We start from the raw sequence: 21,710 nt of genomic DNA, 5'->3' as shown, positions 1-21,710 counted from the left end.
AATCTTTGCGGTTTTAGAAAGATCCATACAACAGCCTACCACCCGCAATGTAATGGGTTGGTGCAACAATGGCACCGCACCCTTAAAACTGCTCTCAGGTGCCACGACTCTCTGGTCTGAGGCACTTCCTTGGTTGTTGCTGGGCCTATGTTCTACATGTGAAACAGATTTACATGGGATGATTTCCGAATTCGTTTTCGGTGAAAACCCGGTTTTACCTGGGGAACTAATTCTCCCCCAAGATCCTGGGGATTCCCCCTCCTTCCCAGACTTTATTGGAAGGATGCTTGCACACCCGGCTACACCCACCTGTCAGCCATTCCTCACCTGACACTTACGTGGTGACCTCACTCAGCTCTTGCTCATACATCATGCTAAGGGACGACTCTGTCAGACAACCCTTGCAACCCCCTTACTTCGGCTCCTTTAAAGTACTCTGGAGGGGCGAGATGACATTCGACATTATGATAAAAGATAGCCCGCAAACCATTTCCCTACACAAGCTCAAGCCTGCCTTCATAGCCTTCGACACCCCTCTGCTGTCCCAGTCGGACTGCCCGAGCACTTGTTCTTTTGACGAACCCGCTAACGAGTGCGCTCAACCTACAGTTGGGTTTTCTCCATCCAACGAGTCACCACCACAGTTCACGGGTTCCTCAGGCATGTCATCATCACCCCCATTCACAGGTTTTGAAAACATTTCAGGTACTAGAGATGTGGATGCCCCGTCCTTCATTTTGCACTGCAACATACCACCTGATCAAGTTTACAACATGTCAATTATGGTGTTAGATAATCAGGTGCTCATACTGCTCACCAACAATACAGACCCGACCCTCACTGAGGAACTCAATGTCAAGATAGTGCACAGCTTGTCCCTCCCACAAGAGTGCAAACCGTTATGTGTTCGAGCTTTCATTTCTTCGCACGGCTCAGTATGCATCCAGGGTAGGCACGCTACTCTCCCATACCAGTACTCCCAAGTTTGCCGATGCATCATGCATCATTATTCCCCCCACTGGTTTTTGGATTACGAATTACGAGTTGGACTGGCGGCCACCCCCCCCCCCCCCCTGCACCTTCGCATGCCGACCTGACAGAGATGGAGCTTCTGGTCATGCATCTGCACCTCCCACCACTCACACCGACGCTGATATCCACACGATCCCCCCCTCAGGGCTCATAGGCCGTACTACATATTGAGGGAAGGGGGACTGTGTGGTGTCGATAGGTCACATCGACCACATGAATTACAATCTTTGGAACATTAACTGCTCTGACGAGCCGCCATGTTTAATTCAGTCTGCCTTTGTACTTCATGCAGTGTTTATGTGTATCAGTCTTTATGGTAAAATATATGTGTGTATAGAAAACTTGGTAACTGTTTTTTATGTATATTATGATCTGTATCCAGAATCTTATAATGGGCTGCATCACATCTTCAACTACAGAGGTCCATACCAAAGCACAGCCCAGTCCCATGTCCAGTTCCAAGTGCTGCATTGTGTACATCATGATAGTAGAGCTGTTAGTGATTGACAGACAAAATATGGTGACCGGACAGTACTTGTATAGCTTGGCTCATGGCAGAATGCTGAGATCAGATCCAATTTCTTTGCATATGCATAGCAGATTACATTTCTGTGCCCAGTCTCCAAATCGTTGGTAATCCCAACATATGCTCACTGACTGCAAGTCACCAGGAGGGCGTGTTTGATGAAGATTGGCTCCACAATCTCCAATGGGACTATCCTGTAACATTCCAGCTTTTGGGCAGCTCACTCATTTGTTTACTGAGGAGGCTGACCTTGTTCAACATGCTGTCATTCAGCTGTTTGTTCCATGTCTCATCTTTATTTAATAGACTGTCATAGTGGGGCCTCATTTCCATTGAAGCTCTTTTATACATAGTTGCTGGGTCAAAACTGATTGACTGATTTTTGTTTGGTCCTATTTGATTACATTTTGAACACAATGTGTGCCTGTAATATAGGACCTTTCAACTAAAACCTATTTTCTTGCAATATTTAATCTATTTATTACAATGGAATACATCAAAGTGGCAGTAGGTTGGACATTGGCACTAATACATCCTATACACAAGAAAGGCGATAAGATGGAACCTGGGAACTATAGGGAAATTTCTTTAATTCCTATGACATGTAAGGTATTCTCAAAAGCACTGCTAAATAGAGTGGTAGAACAACTAAATCCACAAATTTATGAGACCAAGGAGACTTCAGAAAGGAGATTTCATGTGCAGTACAGATCCTGAATCTAAAACAGATAATCGCTTATCAAAAACAGAGGAAAAAAAGTTTGTGCTTACATTTATAGACTTCTGTGGACAGACACACACTGTTCCAAATTTTAGGGGAGATTACTTTGGATAGAAAATCCAGTGAACTGCTTAAACAGACCCTAAGCAACACACCACCCAAGTTCAAGTATAAAGGAAAGCTGTAGGAGGCCTTTAAGATTAAAACTGGGGTGAGACAGGGAGATGGACTCTTCCCTTTGCTCTTTAATTGTGTCCTTGATAAGGTGATCAGAGAATGGTGACAAGGAATGAAAGGAATGGGTGGAATACAACTGGGGGTAAGAATAAAGGGGTATGGGTAAATTGTCTAGCCTTCACAGATGAGATTGTGACCTTGCCTGAATCAGTAGAAGAGGCAGTTAACCAAACGACAAAACTGCAGAGGCAGGCAGCTAAAACAGGACTACAGATCTCTATAAATAAGAAACAATGTATGATGAACATCATGACAGCTCCTAGATGGATCACAATGGAAGGAGGGAATACTCAGAAGATGGAGAGATTCAAACAGCTTGGAGAATGGATAGACATTGGATGATGATGATGATGACGATGTTTGGTTTGTGGGGTGCTCAACTATGCAGTTATCAGTGCTCGTACAAATTCCAGTCATCTTGAGGCAGATGAAAATCCCTGACTTCACCGGGAATCGAATCCAGGACCCCATACTCGGGAAACGAGAATGCGACCGCCAGACTATGAGGTGTGTATGATAGTCATTGGACTGACTGAAAAAGAAGCAATGAGAGTGTGAATAAACAAAATGCATATAGCATATAAACTATCAACACCTACAATAAGAATAATATTTTGTTAAATGGAAAATTGAAACATTACCAAACAGTGATCAGCTCTATATGCAGCAGAAACTCTCAATTTAGCAAGAAATGGAGTGATCAAGAGGCTAGAACTGATAGAATGAAAGATTCTAAGGAGAATATTAGGACCTCATAGAACAGAAGATGGTACTGTAAGCATCATAACTGAATAGTGGTGGACAACAAATGACAAATGAATCATACAACAATATCTAAGGTGTACATTTGACATTAAGCAAACTGCACTACTCAGTGTGCATAGGTGTGCAGATGTGATACTGTTAGTTACGTAAGCTCATCCACCACAGCAAGAAAAAAGGCATCAGATGGTAAAAATCAGTTTTTGATTGTCCTGAGGCCAAACACTGCATAAAAAATATAAATGACATTGGTTTTTAATTGTCCTGAGGCCAGAAACCTCATTAGAAGCATCCATCAGATCAGTTTTTAATTGTCCTCAGGTCAAAACGGAATAAAAAGCAACATTCAAAATCAAATTGGATTATTACTTTCCACATGACTTATGAAAAACATGTTCAATTTGCTTTCCAACATTTTCTGCAACAAGTTGAAATTGAGAAACAGCATGTTCCACAAGTGATCAAAGTGTTTTTGGGGTCTCTTTCAGAATGTAAGCAATTCAATGCAGCTAAGTTTGTAATCAGAACTCTGAACACAACATCTTCCAGATGGCCTCACAGCCAGAAGTGACACGGATCAGATCAGGTGATCAGGATGGTATGGCTGTAGCAAAATGGCAGCTGATAATTCTACCATTTCAAAAATGGTGCTTCAACAGCTGCTTAACTGTATTTGCAATGTGCAGAGGTGCGCTATCTTGCATAAAAATGATCCCATTCATGATGTTGGAGAGCTGGAATGATGTGGTTGCACAGGATTTCAGGATGAAATGGTACTGGTTGATTTGTGTGTGAATTTCCGCTGTCCATATTCGACAATTCTGTGTATTGACATATCCTGTCACTTGGAAGTGGGCTTCGTCTGTCCACAAGATGGCTAATCTCGTAGATGTGAAAGGAGGAATAACCATGTACCCAGCATTTTTATACCAACTTCGATGTGTTGCACGCATGACAGGTGTTTTCATTTATGTATTCTGACACATATAGCGTCATCTATTGATCAATTATCACACTATTTTTTTTCTTCTGTCATACGTTTTTCCCTTTCTCTGATAATATTCCATTGCAATTTGATGTCATTCTCATCAATGGTGTTATTTCTACAGTGTTTTGAATGTTTAACTTTAATTATAATCACCCTGTATGTGCAGACTGATTTATTTGAATACAATTATCAAAATTCATAATTTGTATTCCCAGTTAGTACCATAATCAATCAAATCAACAATGATCTCGAACTTGGCCCACTGTTCAATAACTTTTCTCATTGAATCAGCATGGCTCATTACCAGCATGAAACAGCAGTATCATGCTTCCACTGTAAAATACACAAGCATCAGCACATCTCTCCTGCAAATTACATTAACTAATAAACTTAATGGGACATCTGCACCAACATTTTGAAGTTTGCTTCAATCATTAGAGACTTCTCAGTAATTTACATGTGTGTCCTGTGCTATAATCATAGCCTTCAGATTTTCACATACAAATTTCCTTCTTCAACACAAAGAAGTCTTAGAATCAAATTTTTCATACACCAATCACATGAACTAAGAAGATCTCTTACCACCTCAAATCTTGCTATAAGACTAAATGTGTATTCTGTTCAATTCTAAATTGTTGTATATTCCCTTGTTCTACCTGTTGAGTCACTTCATCATCTACATCCAATTTTATATTTAAAAAAATCCACTAATTTTTTGTCACCTTACTTGTTTTAGCAATGTCAATTAATTCCTATACTTTATTCTTCCTCAGAGATTCCATTTCTTCTTCCATAGCATTCTTCCTTTTTTCAGAGTCTTCTGTCTACACTGATTCTGCATAATTCCTTGGTGCCTCATGAAGGAGCATCATTCTTGTTCAGTGTGCTAAACCTGACTGTAACGCAAAGATTTTTTCAAAATTCTTGATCACATAAACTATGGGTTCCTTTACCTTCATTATTTACTTCTAAATTCCTCTCAACCTTCATTTCAGAACTGTGCAAATACTTGCAAATACTGTTGTTGGCTAAATCTCAGTTAGTGCAGTCCCATTGATTAATCTCTTCAAAATCAACCATGTTATGACCAATTACTGTAACACCATTCTTTTCTTCTGCTTCAGATTTATCAATAACAAACTGAGTAACATAATTCAGTGGCTTCAGTGACTGTATGGAATTATATTTCATATTTCTGCATATGTAAACATCATAGTGAGTAGCATGATGAATACAGGGATTAGTGACCACAAGGCAGTTGCTGCTAGGCTGAATACCGTAACACTTACAACCATCAAAAAGAAACACGAAGCATGCCAAATTTAAAATAATGCCAGATCCCCAAGACTGGCAAAGTTTAGCAGAAGTTTGAAATACAGCGCGTACTTCACTGCGAGATACTTTTAATAATTTCCACAACAAAACTCTGTCTCGAAATCTGGTAGAAAACCCAAAGAGATTCTGGTCATACATAAAGCACACCAGTGGCAAGACACAATCAATACCTTCACTGTCCGATAACAATGGTGAAGTCACTGATAACAGTGCCACTAAAGCAGAGCTATTAAACATGGTTTTCCGAAACTCCTTCAACAAAGAAAATGAAGTAAATATTCCTGAGTTCCAGTCAAGAACAACTGCCAAGGTGAGAAACATAAAAGTAGATATCCTGGAGCAGCTTAAATCACTTAATGAAGGCAAGGCTTCCTGTCCAGACTGAATACCAGTCAGGATCCTCTCGGAGTATGCTGATACAATAACTCCATATTTAGCAATTATATACAACTGCTCACTCTTAGATAGATCTGTACCTAAAGACTGGAAAATTGCTTGAGTCACAAAAATACCCAAAAAGGGAAGTAGGAGTAATCCATTGAATTACAGGCCCATACCAATAACGTCGATTTGCAGTGGGGTTTTGGAACATATGCTGTATCTGAACATTATGAAGTACCTCGAAGAAAATGATTTATTGACACATAATCAGCATGGATTCAGACAATATCATTTGTGCAAAACACAACTAGCTTTTTATATTTAGGCAGTAATGAGTGCTATCAACAGGGGATGTAAAATTGATTCCATATTTTTAGATTTCAGAAGGCTTTTGACACTGCTCCCCACAAGCATCTTCTAACCAAACTGTGTGCCTATGGAATATCACCCCAGTTGTGTGACTGTATTCATGATTTCCTGTCAGAAAGGTCACAGTGTGTAGTAATAGATTGAAAGTCATCAATTAAAACTGAAGTAATATCCAGCATTCGCCAATGAAGTGTTATAGGCTCTCTGTTGTTCCTGATCTATATTAATAACACAGGAGACAATCTGAGCACCCCTCTTAGATTGTTTACAGATGATTCTGCCATTTACCATTTTGTGAAGTCATCAGATGACCAAATGATTTAGGTAAGATATCTGTATGATGCAAAAAGTGGCAGTTGATCCTGAATAAAGAAAAGTGTGCAGTTGTTCACATGAATACTAAAAGAAATCTGCTAAATTTCGATTATGCGATAAGTCACACAAACCTAAAGGCTGTAAATTCAACTAAATACTTAGGTATTACAATTACAAGTAACCTAAATTGGAACAATCACATAGATAGTGTTGTGGGTGGAACAAACTAAAGACTGCTATTCATTGGCAGAACACTTAAAAGGTGCAACAAGTCTATTAAAGAGACTGCTTACATAACGCTTGTCCACCCTATTCTGGAGTACTGCTGTGTGGTGTGGGATCCGCATCGGGTGGGACTGATGGATGACATTGAAAAAGTTCAAAGAAGGGCAGCTCATTTTGTATTATTGTGAAATAGGGGTGATAGTGCCACAGACATGATACATGAATTGGAGTGGCAATCATTAAAACAAAGGCATTTCTCATTGCGATGGGATCTTCTCATGAAGTTTCAATCACCAGTTTTCTCCTTCAACTCCTTAAACATTCTGTTGGCACCCACCTACATAGGGAGAAATCAGGGCTCACACAGAAAAATTTAAGTGCTCACTTTTCCTGCGTGCTGTTTGAGAGTGGAACAGTAGAGAGACAGCTTGAGGATGGTTCATTGAACCCTCTGCCAGGCACTTTATTGTGAATAGCGGAGTAATCACATAGATATAGATGTAGATTCATCAGGAAAATAAACCTGATAGTCTCAATTTTCATAATGAAACACATATTGGAATACGCCTTACCTGTGATTTATTGATGGTCCTTGGTAGTTAATCATTGAATGTGCATTGTCTTGCTGTAATATTGTTTTATAACAAGTTTTTAAAAATGGACACAACACAGTGTTTGGATAACTTGACTGTTTTTCAATTTTGAGAACGCACTAAACAGTTTGTCTATAAGATTTCCTATACATTGTTAATCACAGATCATACTTCCAATGAATGCTCCCCAAAGACTTTTATTTTTAGAACTATACTTATTGGCCTTGCTGTGCTGGTACTGCGAACGGGTGAAAGCAAGGGGAAACTACAGCCATAATTTATTTTTCCTGAGGCCATGCAGCTTTGCTGTACAGTTAAATGATAATGGTGTCCTCTTGAGTAAAATATTCCTGAGGTAAAATAGTGCCCCATTCGGATGTCCGGGCAGGGACTACTCAGGAGGACATCATTATTAGGAGAAAGAAAACTGGCATTCTATGGATCGGAGCATGCAATGTCATATCCCTTAATCCGGCAGGTAGGTTAGAAAATTTAAAAAGGGAAATGGATAGGTTAAAATTACATAAAGTGGGAATTAGTGAAGTTCAGTGGCAGGAGGAACAAGACTTTTGGTCAGGTGAATACAGGGTTATAAATACAAAGTCAAATAGAGGTAATGCAGGAGTAGGTTTAATAATGAATAAAAAAATAGGAGTGCAGGTAAGCTACTACATACAGTGTAGTGAACACATTATTGTGGCCAAGATAGACACAAAGCCCATGCCTACTACATGACAACTAGCCCTGCACATGACTAAGAAATTGATTATACACTCCTGGAAATGGAAAAAAGAACACATTGACACCGGTGTGTCAGACCCACCATACTTGCTGTGGACACTGTGAGAGGGCTGTACAAGCAATGATCACACGCACGGCACAGCGGACACACCAGGAACCGTGGTGTTGGCCGTCGAATGGCGCTAGCTGCGCAGCATTTGTGCACTGCTGCCGTCAGTGTCAGCCAGTTTGCCGTGGCATACGGAGCTCCATCGCAGTCTTTAACACTGGTAGCATGCCACGACAGCGTGGACGTGAACCGTATGTGCAGTTGACGGACTTTGAGCGAGAGCATATAGTGGGCATGCGGGAGGCCGGGTGGACGTACCGCCGAATTGCTCAACACGTGGGGCGTGAGGTCTCCACAGTACATCGATGTTGTCGCCAGTGGTCGGCGGAAGGTGCACGTGCCCATCGACCTGGGACCGGACCGCAGCGACGCACGGATGCACGCCAAGACCGTAGGATCCTACGCAGTGCCGTAGGGGACCGCACCGCCACTTCCCAGCAAATTAGGGACACTGTTGCTCCTGGGGTATCGGCGAGGACCATTCGCAACCGTCTCCATGAAGCTGGGCTACGGTCCCGCACACCATTAGGCTGTCTTCCGCTCACGCCCCAACATCGTGAAGCCCGCCTCCAGTGGTGTCGCGACAGGCGTGAATGGAGGGACGAATGGAGACGTGTCGTCTTCATCGATGAGAGTTGCTTCTGCCTTAGTGCCAATGCGTGTTTGGCGTTGTGCAGGTGAGCGCCACAATCAGGACTGCATACAACTGAGGCACACAGGGCCAACACCCGGCATCATGGTGTGGGGAGCGATCTCCTACACTGGCCGTACACCTCTGGTGATTGTCGAGGGGACACTGAATAGTGCACGGTACATCCAAACCGGCATCGAACCCGGCGTTCTACCATTCCTAGACCGCCAAGGGAACTTGCTGTTCCAACAGGACAATGCACGTCCGCATGTATCCCGTGCCACCCAACGTGCTCTAGAAGGTCTAAGTCAACTACCCTGGCCAGCAAGATCTCCGGATCTGTCCCCCATTGAGCATGTTTGGGACTGGATGAAGCGTCGTCTCACGCGGTCTGCACGTCCAGCACGAACGCTGGTCCAACTGAGGCGCCAGGTGGAAATGGCATGGCAAGCCGTTCCACAGGACTACATCCAGCATCTCTACGATCGTCTCCATGGGAGAATAGCAGCCTGCATTGCTGCGAAAGGTGGATATACACTGTACTAGTGCCGACATTGTGCATGCTCTGTTGCCTGTGTCTATGTGCCTGTGGTTCTGTCAGTGTGATCATGTGATGTATCTGACCCCAGGAATGTGTCAATAAAGTTTCCCCTTCCTGGGACAATGAATTCATGGTGTTCTTATTTCAATTTCCAGGAGTGTATGTAAGATGAAATAAAAGAAATTATTCAGATAGTGAAGGGAGACAAAAATTTAATAGTCATGGGTGACTGGAATTTGGTAGTAGGGAAATGAAGGGAAGCAAATGTAGTAGGTGAATATGGAATGGGGGTAAGGAATGAAAGAGGAAGCCGTCTGGTAGAATTTTGCACAGAGCATAACTTAATCATAGCTAACACTTGGTTCAAGAATCATGAAAGAAGGTTGTATACATGGAAGAAGCCAGTAATGGTAAGACAGAGATTTAGGAACCAGGTTTTGAATTGTAAGACATTTCCGGGGGCAGATGTGGACTCTGAGCACAATCTATTGGTTATGGACTGTATATTAAAACTGAAGAAACCGCAAAAGGTGGGAATTTAAGGAGATGAGACCTGGATAAACTGACTAAACCAGAGGTTGTACAGAGTTTCAGGGAGAGGATAAGGGAACAATTGACAGGAATGGGGGAAATAATTACAGTAAAAGAAGAATTGGTAGCTCTGAGGGATGAAGTAGTGAAGGCAGCAGAGGATCAAGTAGGTAAATAGATGAGGGTTAGTAGAAATCCTTGGGTAACAGAGGAAATATTGAATTTAATTGAGGAAAGGGGAAAATATAAAAATGCAGTAAATGAATCAGGCAAAAAGGAATACAAACGTCTCAAAAATGAGATCGACAGGAAGTGCAAAATGGCTAAGCAGGGATGGTTAGAGGACAAATGTAAGGATGTAGAGGCTTATCTCACAAGGGGTAAGGTAGATACTGCCTACAGGAAAATTAAAGAGACCTTTGGAGAAAAGTGAACCACTTGCATGAATATCAAGAGCTCAGATGTAAACCCAGTTCTAAGCAAAGAAGGCAAAGCAGAAAGGTGGAAGGAGTATATAGAGGGTCTATACAACGGCGATGTACTTGAGGACAATATTATGGAAATGGAAGAGGATGAAGATAAAGATAAAATGGGAGATATGATAGTGCGTGAAAAGTTTGACAGAGCACTGAAAGACCTGAGTCAAAACAAGGCCCCTGGAGTAGACAACATTCCATTAGAACTACTGACAGCCTTGGGAGATCAAGTCCTGACAAAACTCTACAATCTGGTGAACAAGATGTATGAGACAGGCAAAATACCTTCAGACTTCAAGAAGAATATAATAATTCCAATCCCAAAGAAAGCAGGTGTTAACAGATGTGAAAATTACTGAACTGTCAGTTTAATACGTCACAGTTGCAAAATACAAACATGAATTCTTTACAGGCGAATGGAAAAACTGGTAGAAGCTGACCTTGGGGAAGATCAGTTCGGATTCCATAGAAATATTGGAACACTTAAGGCAATACTGACACTATGACTTATCTTAGAAGATAGATTAAGGAAAGGCAAACCTACATTTCTAGTATTTGTAGACTTAGAGAGGAAGCTTTTGACAATGTTGACTGGAATACTCTCTTTCAAATACTGAAGGTGGTAGGGATAAAATACAGGGAGCGAAAGGTTATTTACAATTTGTACAGAAACCAGACGGCAGTTACAAGAGTCAAGGGACATGAAAGGGAAGCAGTGGTTGGGAAGGGAGTCAGACAGGGTTGTAGCCTCTCCCTGTTGTTATTCAATCTGTATATTGAGCAATCAGTAAAGAAAAAATCGGAGTAGGTATTAAAATCCATGGAGAAGAAATAAAAACTTTGAGGTTCACCGATGACATTGTAATTCTGTCAGAGACAGCAAAGGACTTGGAAGAGCAGTTGAATGGAATGGTCAGTGTCTTGAAAGAAGGATATAAGATGAACATCAACAAAACCAAAACGAGGATAATGGAATATAGTCAAATTAAGTCGGATGATGCTGAGGGAATTAGATTAGGAAATGAGACACTTAAAGTGGTAAAGGAGTTTTGCTATTTGGGGAGCAAAATAACTGATGATGGTCGAAGTAGAGAGGATATAAAATCAGTCTCAGGACTGAAGACCTCAACAACAACAACATATTGGTGATAGCTTTTTACACATGGATGCTATTCTGTCTAAACAAATCTTCCTAATAATTTGCCAGGTTGTCCAGCTTTCCTTGCCAGTCAGATCTTCAATCTGCTGCTTTTTGTCTGTCATTTTCTGCTATTGTGAGGTTGCACAACTTCACACTACAATTTAAAGCATTTATAATCATTGCACTTCACTAAACACAATATTTTGTTATTCTAGACAGGAACTGAGCTGTGGTATGATGTTAGAACATCATATGCCACTTCACATAAAAATAGTATTTGATTCATCAGCTGCATGACAATGAACTGCTATGTGATTTGATATGACATCCATTTGTCAACAACAACATCAAACCTAGAATTACAACAAAAAGTGTGTAGCACCAATTGTCATGACTGAAAGGTTATCAAGATGCAACAAGAATGCTTCCACAAATATTATTTATTTATTTACATAGTTTATGCCCACATTGGAGCACTAAAATCAAACATAACACAACAGAGTCTACACTGATTAAGTTTAAGTCTTAGCAGTCAGCAATTTCTTCATTTCCCAAAATTTCTTCATTTGCCGTGATCTGCAGAAATGACATACTTCTTCCATTCTGATGGTTTGAATTTCATCCATGTGTATTTGTTCTTCACAAGCAGTTTCTCTTCTCTGTGTTGAATTTAGTGTGTGGTGATGTTCAGTTCGTCCAGATCACTTTGTACTTCTTTAAGCCAGTTGTTTTTTTTTTCTGTTCCAGAAGTAGTCAAAAAGTTGCTTCAGATTCTTGTATTTGGTACGTGAGATATGTGTCTGAAAAATGCAATCCTTCTTTTCTGCATTGTATCAATAATGGAGTCACTTTCTTTATTGACTACTGAACTGGGCAAAAGTCTCCACTGCCCATTAACATCATGTTTCTTACTGATAATTGTTCAGAGTATTCTTCTATCAACATTCTGCAATTTGTCAGTGGTTGCTTGAGTATTTAGTCTGAATAGTGTTTCACTTGCATATATTGCTTCCGGTTTAATGATGGAGGAGTAATGTTGAAATTTAGTATTTATTGAGTGAGATCATTTTTTGTAGGTGGTTCTCTGCACTTGCTGAAGTTTTTATGTTCTACTATCTATGGATGCTCTTTCATTAACATTCCAGGTAATAATCTCACCAAGATATTTAAACTTCCACAAATAACTGAAAATAGAATTCAGAATTTCTGCTTTTACTTTGCCATCATCTTTTCACCATTCCTGATAATGATGGTTGTGCTGGTAACCTAATTATTATAGTGTTTAATTGTTTAGTTTTGCAACATCTCTTTATTTTGGCATTGTTCACTGTAATGTAATGTAATGATAGGGGGCAGAGATAAACAAGGGAAAAAGCTATAGGAGAAAACTACTCTTGTTGAGTGACACTTTGTTGTTTGATTCTGTTGGATTAAACTCTTCTTTGCCATAATTATGAATGTAGTTCTATGCATGTCTCAGTTAATAAACATTCCCACAAAAGCAGAAAGCTCTGGAGCACACATTTATTTTTAATATAATGTTTTATTTTATTTTCTATTACCAGATTTAATTTCAGTAACAATTATATGACATCCGACTGGTGCATCGAAATATTTCATGTACAAATAGAATGATTTAATTTTTAGTTATTGTTGATGAAATTACATTCATGCTTTGTTTATGCCAGTAAAGTAACTAATTAGAAAGTTACAATTAATGTAAATTACTTTCATTTCCAAATGTATTACTTGATGAAAAAGCTGCTGAATGTTGCAGAAAGATGTCTCTCAGATGGCCATGAGTATCGGCATGGAGCAGTGGTACCCGGTGGAACTAGGTGCTCTACGTGTGCGTGTTACTTTGGCGAAATACTTTGCCAGTTATCACCAGCAGCAGCATGCCCTCCTCCTCCACCAGGCTGCCGTACTACACCAACAGCAACTCATCTTGATCTTAATACATGTTGCCCTAGGGTACTCTGTGGTGAGTATTAAAAATGCAAAATTTCAATCTCTCTTCTTATATGCAAGGAAGGGAATCATCAATTACGCCCATATTGGTAGCATTTTAAATAAAGGATAAATAATTGAAACCCTCAGCTACTGACAGGTGTTGTTGACATACCTCAACGGGGAACTCTGAAAATGTGTGCCCTGACTGGGACTTGAACCTGAGATCTTCTGCTTACATGGCAGATGCTCTATTTGTCTGAGCCACCAAGGACACAGAGGAATAGCATGACTGCAGGGACTTATCCCTTGCACACCTCACGTGAGACCTACATTTCAAACTGCCCACAATCTACATATTTAATGTACCTAATAGATATTTGCCCATCCACTCATTACTCGCACGCACTAAGGTGATGATTTACGTAAGAGTTTGGGCAACCTCTGCCCATTCGCACAGACCACAGACGAAGGTCAATGGCTGGGTAGCCTTTAAATATGTATATAAAGATAGTACCTGTTCTCGAAAGAACAGATACCATTGATGACATTTTCAGCTGTCCCCATTGAGGTATATCAACTACATCTGTCGGCAGCTGAGGGTTTCAATTAATTATCATTTATTCTAGAGAAGCTGCATGGTCAATAATGGTATCTGTTCCTTTGATAACAGTTACTATCTTCATATATGCATTTTCAGTAGATAGTTTTTTCTCACAGTGTTATGGGGGTCAATTTGTCTAGTGTTACTACAAGATGACCAGACCCTATCTACATATCCATCTATACTCCACAAACTACTGTAAAGTGTATGGCAAAGATCACATCCCATTGTACCAGTTACTAGGGTTTCTTTCCATTCCATTCAAATATGGATCATGGGAAGAATGACTGTTTAAATATCTTAGCGTGTGCTGTAGTTAACCTAATCTTGTCCTCAAGATTCCTACAGAAGTGGTACACATTGGGTGGATCATATTCTTAGAGACATCATTGAAAAATGGTTCCTGAAACTTTGTAAATAGTGTTTCTCAGTTGAGTTCACATCTATCTTCAAGAGTCTGCCAGTTCAGTTTCTTCAGCATCTGTGACATTGTCATGGGTTCCACCTACTTGAGCATTATTCTAGGATCGGTCATATTAATGGTTTTCAAGAAATTGCCTTTGTAGGCTTATTGCATTTTCCCAGTATTCGACCACTGAACTGAAGTCTGCCACCTGTTTTACCCTGACTGAGCCTATGTGATCATTCGATTTTGTATACATCCATGTCTCTGCATGAATTTACTGATTCCAGTGGGACCAACTGGTGTTATAGTCACTGGACACATCACCCATATCTCATGACGTAAACCAGCAGTTACACCTTTTAACTATTCTTCTGTAGGTTTATTCCTGCTGGTTCTTATACCATCTCTCATGGAGTTTTTCATGTTCATAAATGGGGTATTTTAGGTGTATTGACAAATGCTTTTTGGCCGTAGCTACAACATTTTGTATATGCTTTCCTATCCTTTACATCTTAAATCTTCATGTTTTTAGTTTTCACTTTCGAGTATAGTAGCTTAGGACAGGACCACCACCACCCCCCTCCCCCCCCCCCCCCCCCCCCCCAGCTGTTTAATATTTCTGTTTTTCACTGTACTTCCAGATAATCTGATGATGCCCTACCTGGGTGAAATGCATCATTTTTGAGCCATTAAAGAGCACCGTTCAACCTTGGATTGTCTTTTAATATTGATCAAAATAAAGTAATGAATGTCAATGGCTGATAATCAAATTCCTGGATGTCTCCAATGCAGAGGCCAAGTCCTGACAATGGTGAAGGCAGGCACTGATGGCTCTGTTGATTGGCACTGGCTCTGTTGATTGGTACCTGATGTGACACACCATCGCACAAAGCAAGGGTTCCGATTGTGGCTCTGATTGTGGACCTCCAGATGCAGTCCATATTCAGCAACAGTTACTATCTCTGAGCAACTTTGCTCACCTTAAATATCCAGGTCATGCAGAGATACTAGAGAAACTACTTGCACTGCCACCTGATGACCTAGGCAGTGTGCACAGTTGAACTCCGTAGGTTGCTAATGTAACCCATTCAAGATTGATCACTTGATATACCATTGCTGTGAGAAGGGCTGCTGATCTACAGGGTGTAAAGCCCATACACAGCACAGCATTAATTTGTGGATATATGCTTCATTTCCCCTTTTCTTTGCCTCTTTAATAACTTTGTAGTAGGTTTTACTGTACTCTTTGGTATAATTTTGCATTTCTAATTATATTTTTTTGTTTTTTATATGAATGTAGAAATCTTTTCCTTGCACTGGAGATTTTTATCCCCTTAGTAATCAAACTTTTGTTTCTCATTGGTTTTGATTTACCCTGCTTTAATGGGAAGACTATGTCAAAATAGTACTTATATGATCCATGAAAGTAATCAAACGTTCTAGTTACATCTATTTCATTGAACACTTCATCCCATGTTTCTCAGCTTAACATGTTGCAAAAGTTTGCTATATTGCCATCACTGAAATCCCTGCACTCAGTTATTTTAATGGGAGATATTTTCTCTGAAAAGTAATTCCAGTGAAAACAAGACAGCCTCATGATCACTGTATCCCATCTTAACTTTGACAATACGACATACAAGTAACAAGCACATTTATCTTTAAAGCTAATAAAACTGTATGATTCCTCTGTGTCAATATTGAAATTACAGACTCAGTTTCTTTTACTTGTTTTGAGGTTACAATAACAAAACTTTGGCTTATAAGACTACAAGGGAATTAACAGTGTGTTCTACCATCTGTAGCACTGTCTTTCACACTGTGCAGTTGAGATGAGATTTACCAGGACTTTGGGAATTTGTCTGTATTGGCAACTGTTTCAAAAAAGGCAAGCAAGATTGGTTGTGAGGTACATAAGGATTTAACAGCTAAATTTCTTTTCTTTTCTTTTCTTTTCTTTTCTTTTCTTTTCTTTTCTTTTCTTTTCTTTTTTGAAAAGAACCTTTGGATATGGGCTGTTTGCACAAGAGTATATAGGTAAGGAAGAATGTATATGTTTCTTGTATGTGTGTGTATCTTCTATTATATTGTATTATAACTGCTTATATGTCTGTCTATCAACTAAGCTCTTACACATTCACCAATGCAAAAATAAATGCAGTTCTGCTATTAAGAAAGACACAATGACAGGATCAAAACTGTCATTTAAGTACTCTCACAAGCACACATAGACAATTGTTCAGAGAAAAATAATTTTCTTCGGAATATATTTTTTTAATAGCTGCTAGAAATTTTCTTTTTACAATACAGTTTTTTTTTTTTTTTTTTTTTTTTTTTTTTTTTTTTTTTTTTTTTTTTACAAGAAGGTCTTCTATTCTTTTGATACCTTCTGCTATCTTCACTTTTCTGTCATTTCTTAAAGAGGCAGTTACAGTGGTTTGGGCTCAAAATGATTTTGTATCAGAAATTATCCCTACATTTCTAGGTTCTTGATATTTGAAGGTTTCATGGCAAAAAGCTTGAGTGATTGCAGATCGTCATTGCTGATCTGTATCATTTTATTGCTCATATGGAGAAACATTATTAAAATGGTCTCATGATGTTGGTTACAAAAATTTTAACTAGTTTTACAGTAAATTTATGATAGTTACTTTTTAAGACCTTTGAAACCAAATTCATAATTAAAATGAATGCTTACTGATTTCAGTTTCTTGCACACTAAAACTTTGTTTTTTCCTAGTCAAAGGCCAATTTCCAAAGAACTACATCCCACTTCTTTCATCTTGCCACAGTGGTCCTGCCTTCCACTGCCAACAGTTCATAGCTGTAAAGTTCTCTTGCAATTACCATCTAAACAGTGATAAATGAATTCATGCACACAGGCTTGTACATCACAAACATTTATGTGCAGAAATATACAGTCTATTCAGTGAGGAATTGATTAATTTTAGACTTAAGATCTCTGTGTTTTTTAATTATGATTTTTTATGTTGAGCTAACACATCCTTTAGTTATCTGTGTTGTTTACTAGGAGAGACAAATTAAGTAAATTTTTGCAGCTTGAGAGCAAGGTGGTAAGAGTATGAACAAAGTCTCAATTTTATTAGTGTCTTCACTCTTTGATACTATTTGTAATACTTGCAGGTGATATGAGTTCGCCAACAACAGCTGTAGACATACCACAGCTACCTGCACCCCCTATAAAACCAAATATCATACCAGGAGTGACACGGAAGCCTGTAACTGTGGCATCTGGTGTTGTGACACCTGACCCATTTCGAGATGTTATTCGTACAGAACCAGCACCTGATCTACCGGCCCTCATTGGTGATATGATGTTACTTGATCTACGCACATCTACAACTCCAATGCCAATTATTACCAGTGAGGCTCCTGCAACAGATAAATCATCAGAACAGCATGAAACATCAAGTCCAAGAAGTAACATCACTCTTGAAAAATTACCTTTTCTATTAACAGGTCCTGGCCCAGTTAATGATAGCTCGAAAAATGACACAGAAATGAAAGATGAAGATGATTCAGCTCATTTATTTGATAGTGTCTTGCAGTTTCTCTTCCCTGTTGATTCACCTAATGTTTCAACAAAGATGTCTCCAAACATGTTTAACACTTCAAAGCCTCCTTCACTGATTACAATAAGTAAAAACCACAGTAATATAAATACTATGAACTTAAATAATTTACATAATGTCAGTGACTCATCAGAAATGTCAGCTGTTTTCATTACTGATTCTAGTACCCACAAAAGAGAAAAAAATGAAAATGATAAAGACATGTTAACAACATTACCAAATGGATCACTAACAACTACTGACCAGCCACAAATACTGTCTGCAGACCCAGGTGCTGCCTCAGGTTTGCTGAAACTGGCTGGGTGCAATATCTATGGACGCATGTATCGTGTTGGTCGTATTATTTCTGAACTCTCAGGTCCATGTCTTGAGTGCATGTGTACTGAAGTAGGGGTTCAATGCAGACCACTTGACTGCTGACATAAGATCTTTCTTTAGTGTCAGTGCAAAGCAGCATAAGACTTATGACAGCAGGTGCACAAGGACTACACATTATAATGTTCACTCAGATGGGCTCACTATTGTGTGTTACTGTGCACATGGTTTTGAATATTTTATCTGTAAATTTAGTATAAGAGTTTCATGTAGATAAACAAATACTTCTGAGGACACAGATTCCAGAATTGCAAATAAACTATAGTTGCACTACATATCTGCAGAAGTTCCATTTTTTTACTTGCTTAGAAATTTCTTACATTATAGCATCTTATATTAATATAGCATAATATGTGTTACAAAAACATTGAGAGGTAACACATTTGCTCACATCTGCAACTTTTTAAAAAATGTCATTAAGGCTCTAGCATTCATAACATATTTGTGGCAAAATAAAAGTATTAACAACAATTTTACAATATTCAGTAGTTTTTAAGTATCTGTATTTGAGCCTAAAGTATGAAAATTGTCAAATCTTGATTTGTTTTTGGGATAAGTGAGTCCACTGAGAACATTTTTGTAGTCATGTCATATAATGACATATGCTAATTTATTTTTTAATATATGTGCATTCACAGTCCTGCATTTTAATCAAGAAAGAGCTTTTATATTTGTTGCATTTTAGCATTTTAGTGAAAATTTGTTAGATAAAAGTCTGCAGATTTCATCTGGCCTAGTATTTACAAACAGTTAAAAGAGCATTTCACTTTGTAAAGAAGCCCATTCAGCAAGGGAAAGAAATGCATCTTTTTATGTGAATATACATGCACCTTACATTTTCCACCATTGACAGGCCTCACCCACCGAATTTACTTGTATGCAGGAAATGTGATTACAGTATTACCTCAGTCCAGTTATATCTATTTGAGATAAAAAATCTTGTCACTAACCATAATAACACCATCAGTTCTTGCCACAGCATTCTTATCATTCCTTCATACCATGAAAATTGTGTAATCTGTTTAGTAAACTACTATATCACACATGTACAAATAACAAAAAGACCTTCTTTCATCAAGACTGTAACATTTTTATGATACTGTGTTTAAACTTTTATTTAAATTATGATATGTAGATATTAAGTTCTTCCAGTCTTTTGAGAATGTGTCCACTTTGCTTTGTTATAAAAGGAATTGAGATATTCAAACCAATCCAAAATTCTTTATGTAATCTTTAAATATAGTAAGGAAAGTTCTGGCAAAATGTAAATACTTTAGGAATAAAGGAGAGCACTCACCAAATACCATAAGATTGAGTCAAACACACACCAGAGAGTAAGAATACTTGCTAGAATTTGGAAAAAATCCTTTGTTGAGTTAGAGTACCACACACACACACACACACACACACACACACACACACACCACACACCACACACCACACACCTATGTTCTTCTGACTGGACACTCAGTCAGCACAATGTTGGCACACCGATGTGCATGCCTCTGTGTGTGTGTGTGTGTGTGTGTGTGTGTGTGTGTGTGTGTGTGTGTGTTTGTTTGTTTGTTTGAGATTGGTACTACAAACGATTTATTCTGAATGGTAGAGCAAGTTTTGTTTTTACTTTGTGTGTGCCCATAGACAGTTCAAGGCACGTGTTATACAATGAGTGGACTCCTTTACTCCTAAAGTATTTACTTAATCTATAATATTTATGGAATATGTAATTTAATTTTTTCAAAATCACTGAAACTGAATGCAGTTTTATGTTCCTCTTTTGGCTTCACCAAGCAACACATTTGTTCAAAATGTTCTCTTGGTGACATTTAGCTCATTATATTTTTTAAAATAAAATGTGTTGGCAATGTATAACATTATGGTTATTTATTTGCATGAGTATTGTAAAGTAATTTATATGTGAGATAATGAGATAACATTATTATTATTTTGGTTTCTAAAGTAGAAAATCAGAATATGCATTTCATAGAGCACTGTGGACATATTTTGCTGTAATATTTAAATATCCAAAGTGTTACTTAGTGATAGACTTATATTTATCATGAAGAGGTGATAAAAGGTGCCAAACAGAGGCTTTAATTAATTATACAGAATAAATGGAGAACTCTCAAAGGAAGTTCTTGGTTTTGTGTTTCCATGTTGTCTTGTTGATTTTTGTTACATTATTTTGTAATGCTTTTGGTGTGTGTGTAGACTTATTAAATAGTAAAAATTGCATGTAGTTAATTCTTAAAGTGAGTGCTGTGACAGGTTAGGCACTTTAGTAAAATAAAGCAATAGTTTATGGAGAAATGTCATTCATTGGTGCAAACTGACTATTTGCAACTCTGACCATCATAATTATTAGTTCTGTAAGACCATCCATAATAAAAGAAGAAGAAGAAAAAGCTTTTAAAAGTAATATGCACACTTGAGATTAATTGCATAATAGTGTATTCTTAATGTATTTATGTTTTTTTGGATGACGATTGTTCAAATTACAACAAAAAATAAACTGAGTGAAAAAACTGATAGTAACAAAAATGAATCTTAAACATTTATTTTTCATACACCCAACGCTTAATGCACGCTCAGGACCTTGTCTGATAGTGTTATTCCATAATGTTTTATGGTGTGCTCTTACTTTCCGTTTACCAAGTCTTTAATTTGCTGTTATTTCTTGTTGTTTCTTGTAACATACCATAACTAAAGGATCACATTGAAGCAAACTCTTTGCTGCCTGTGAAGAGACGGCCGTTTCCTTCCTTTAAAAATATACTGAAGTTGATGAGAGTAGAAACAGCTATAATACCTAAGAAACAATCAGTATCACTGTTACTATAAGAATCCACGAAGCTATTACTACAGAGGTGGTTGTAAAAAATGTTACTTCCATGAGCATTAGATTTTTCGTTTGTTTCACTCCTGACACAAAATAAACTTGATTTGTTTTAATCACCTGAAAAGCATTTTGTGCAGGCAAGGATAATGATGGCTGAAATTCAGAGAATAACAAGAGTTTCTACAGATGGCACAAAATGTACAAGTTTTTCAATGTGGTACTGACGGGTTTAATGACATGCTCCCACTTGTGTGTGACTACCTGAGACTATGCCCTTTCATGAGGAACA

General features: G+C 38.5%; 1 protein-coding gene across 2 annotated transcripts in view; it reads left to right on the top strand.

The window, feature by feature from the left end:
• The window catches only part of LOC126349315 (uncharacterized), a 373,888-nt gene extending 352,678 nt beyond the window's left edge, over window positions 1-21,210 (top strand). The window contains exons 8-9 of one of the 2 annotated variants that reach the window (XM_050002420.1): window positions 13,432-13,638; window positions 17,759-21,210. In XM_050002420.1, the coding sequence (XP_049858377.1) occupies window positions 13,432-13,638; window positions 17,759-18,627 (1,076 nt within the window). In that variant the 3' untranslated portion in view covers window positions 18,628-21,210. The remainder of the gene's footprint in view (window positions 1-13,431; window positions 13,639-17,758) is intronic. The other variant, XM_050002421.1, reaches the window with a different exon arrangement.
• The last annotated feature ends 500 nt before the right edge of the window (window positions 21,211-21,710 follow it).

The sequence above is a fragment of the Schistocerca gregaria genome, chromosome 1, assembly GCF_023897955.1.
Source record: "Schistocerca gregaria isolate iqSchGreg1 chromosome 1, iqSchGreg1.2, whole genome shotgun sequence".
NCBI classification, from domain to species: Eukaryota; Metazoa; Arthropoda; class Insecta; order Orthoptera; family Acrididae; genus Schistocerca; species Schistocerca gregaria.
Note: the sequence above shows the minus strand (reverse complement) of the source record. Positions and strands in the feature narration are given on the sequence as shown.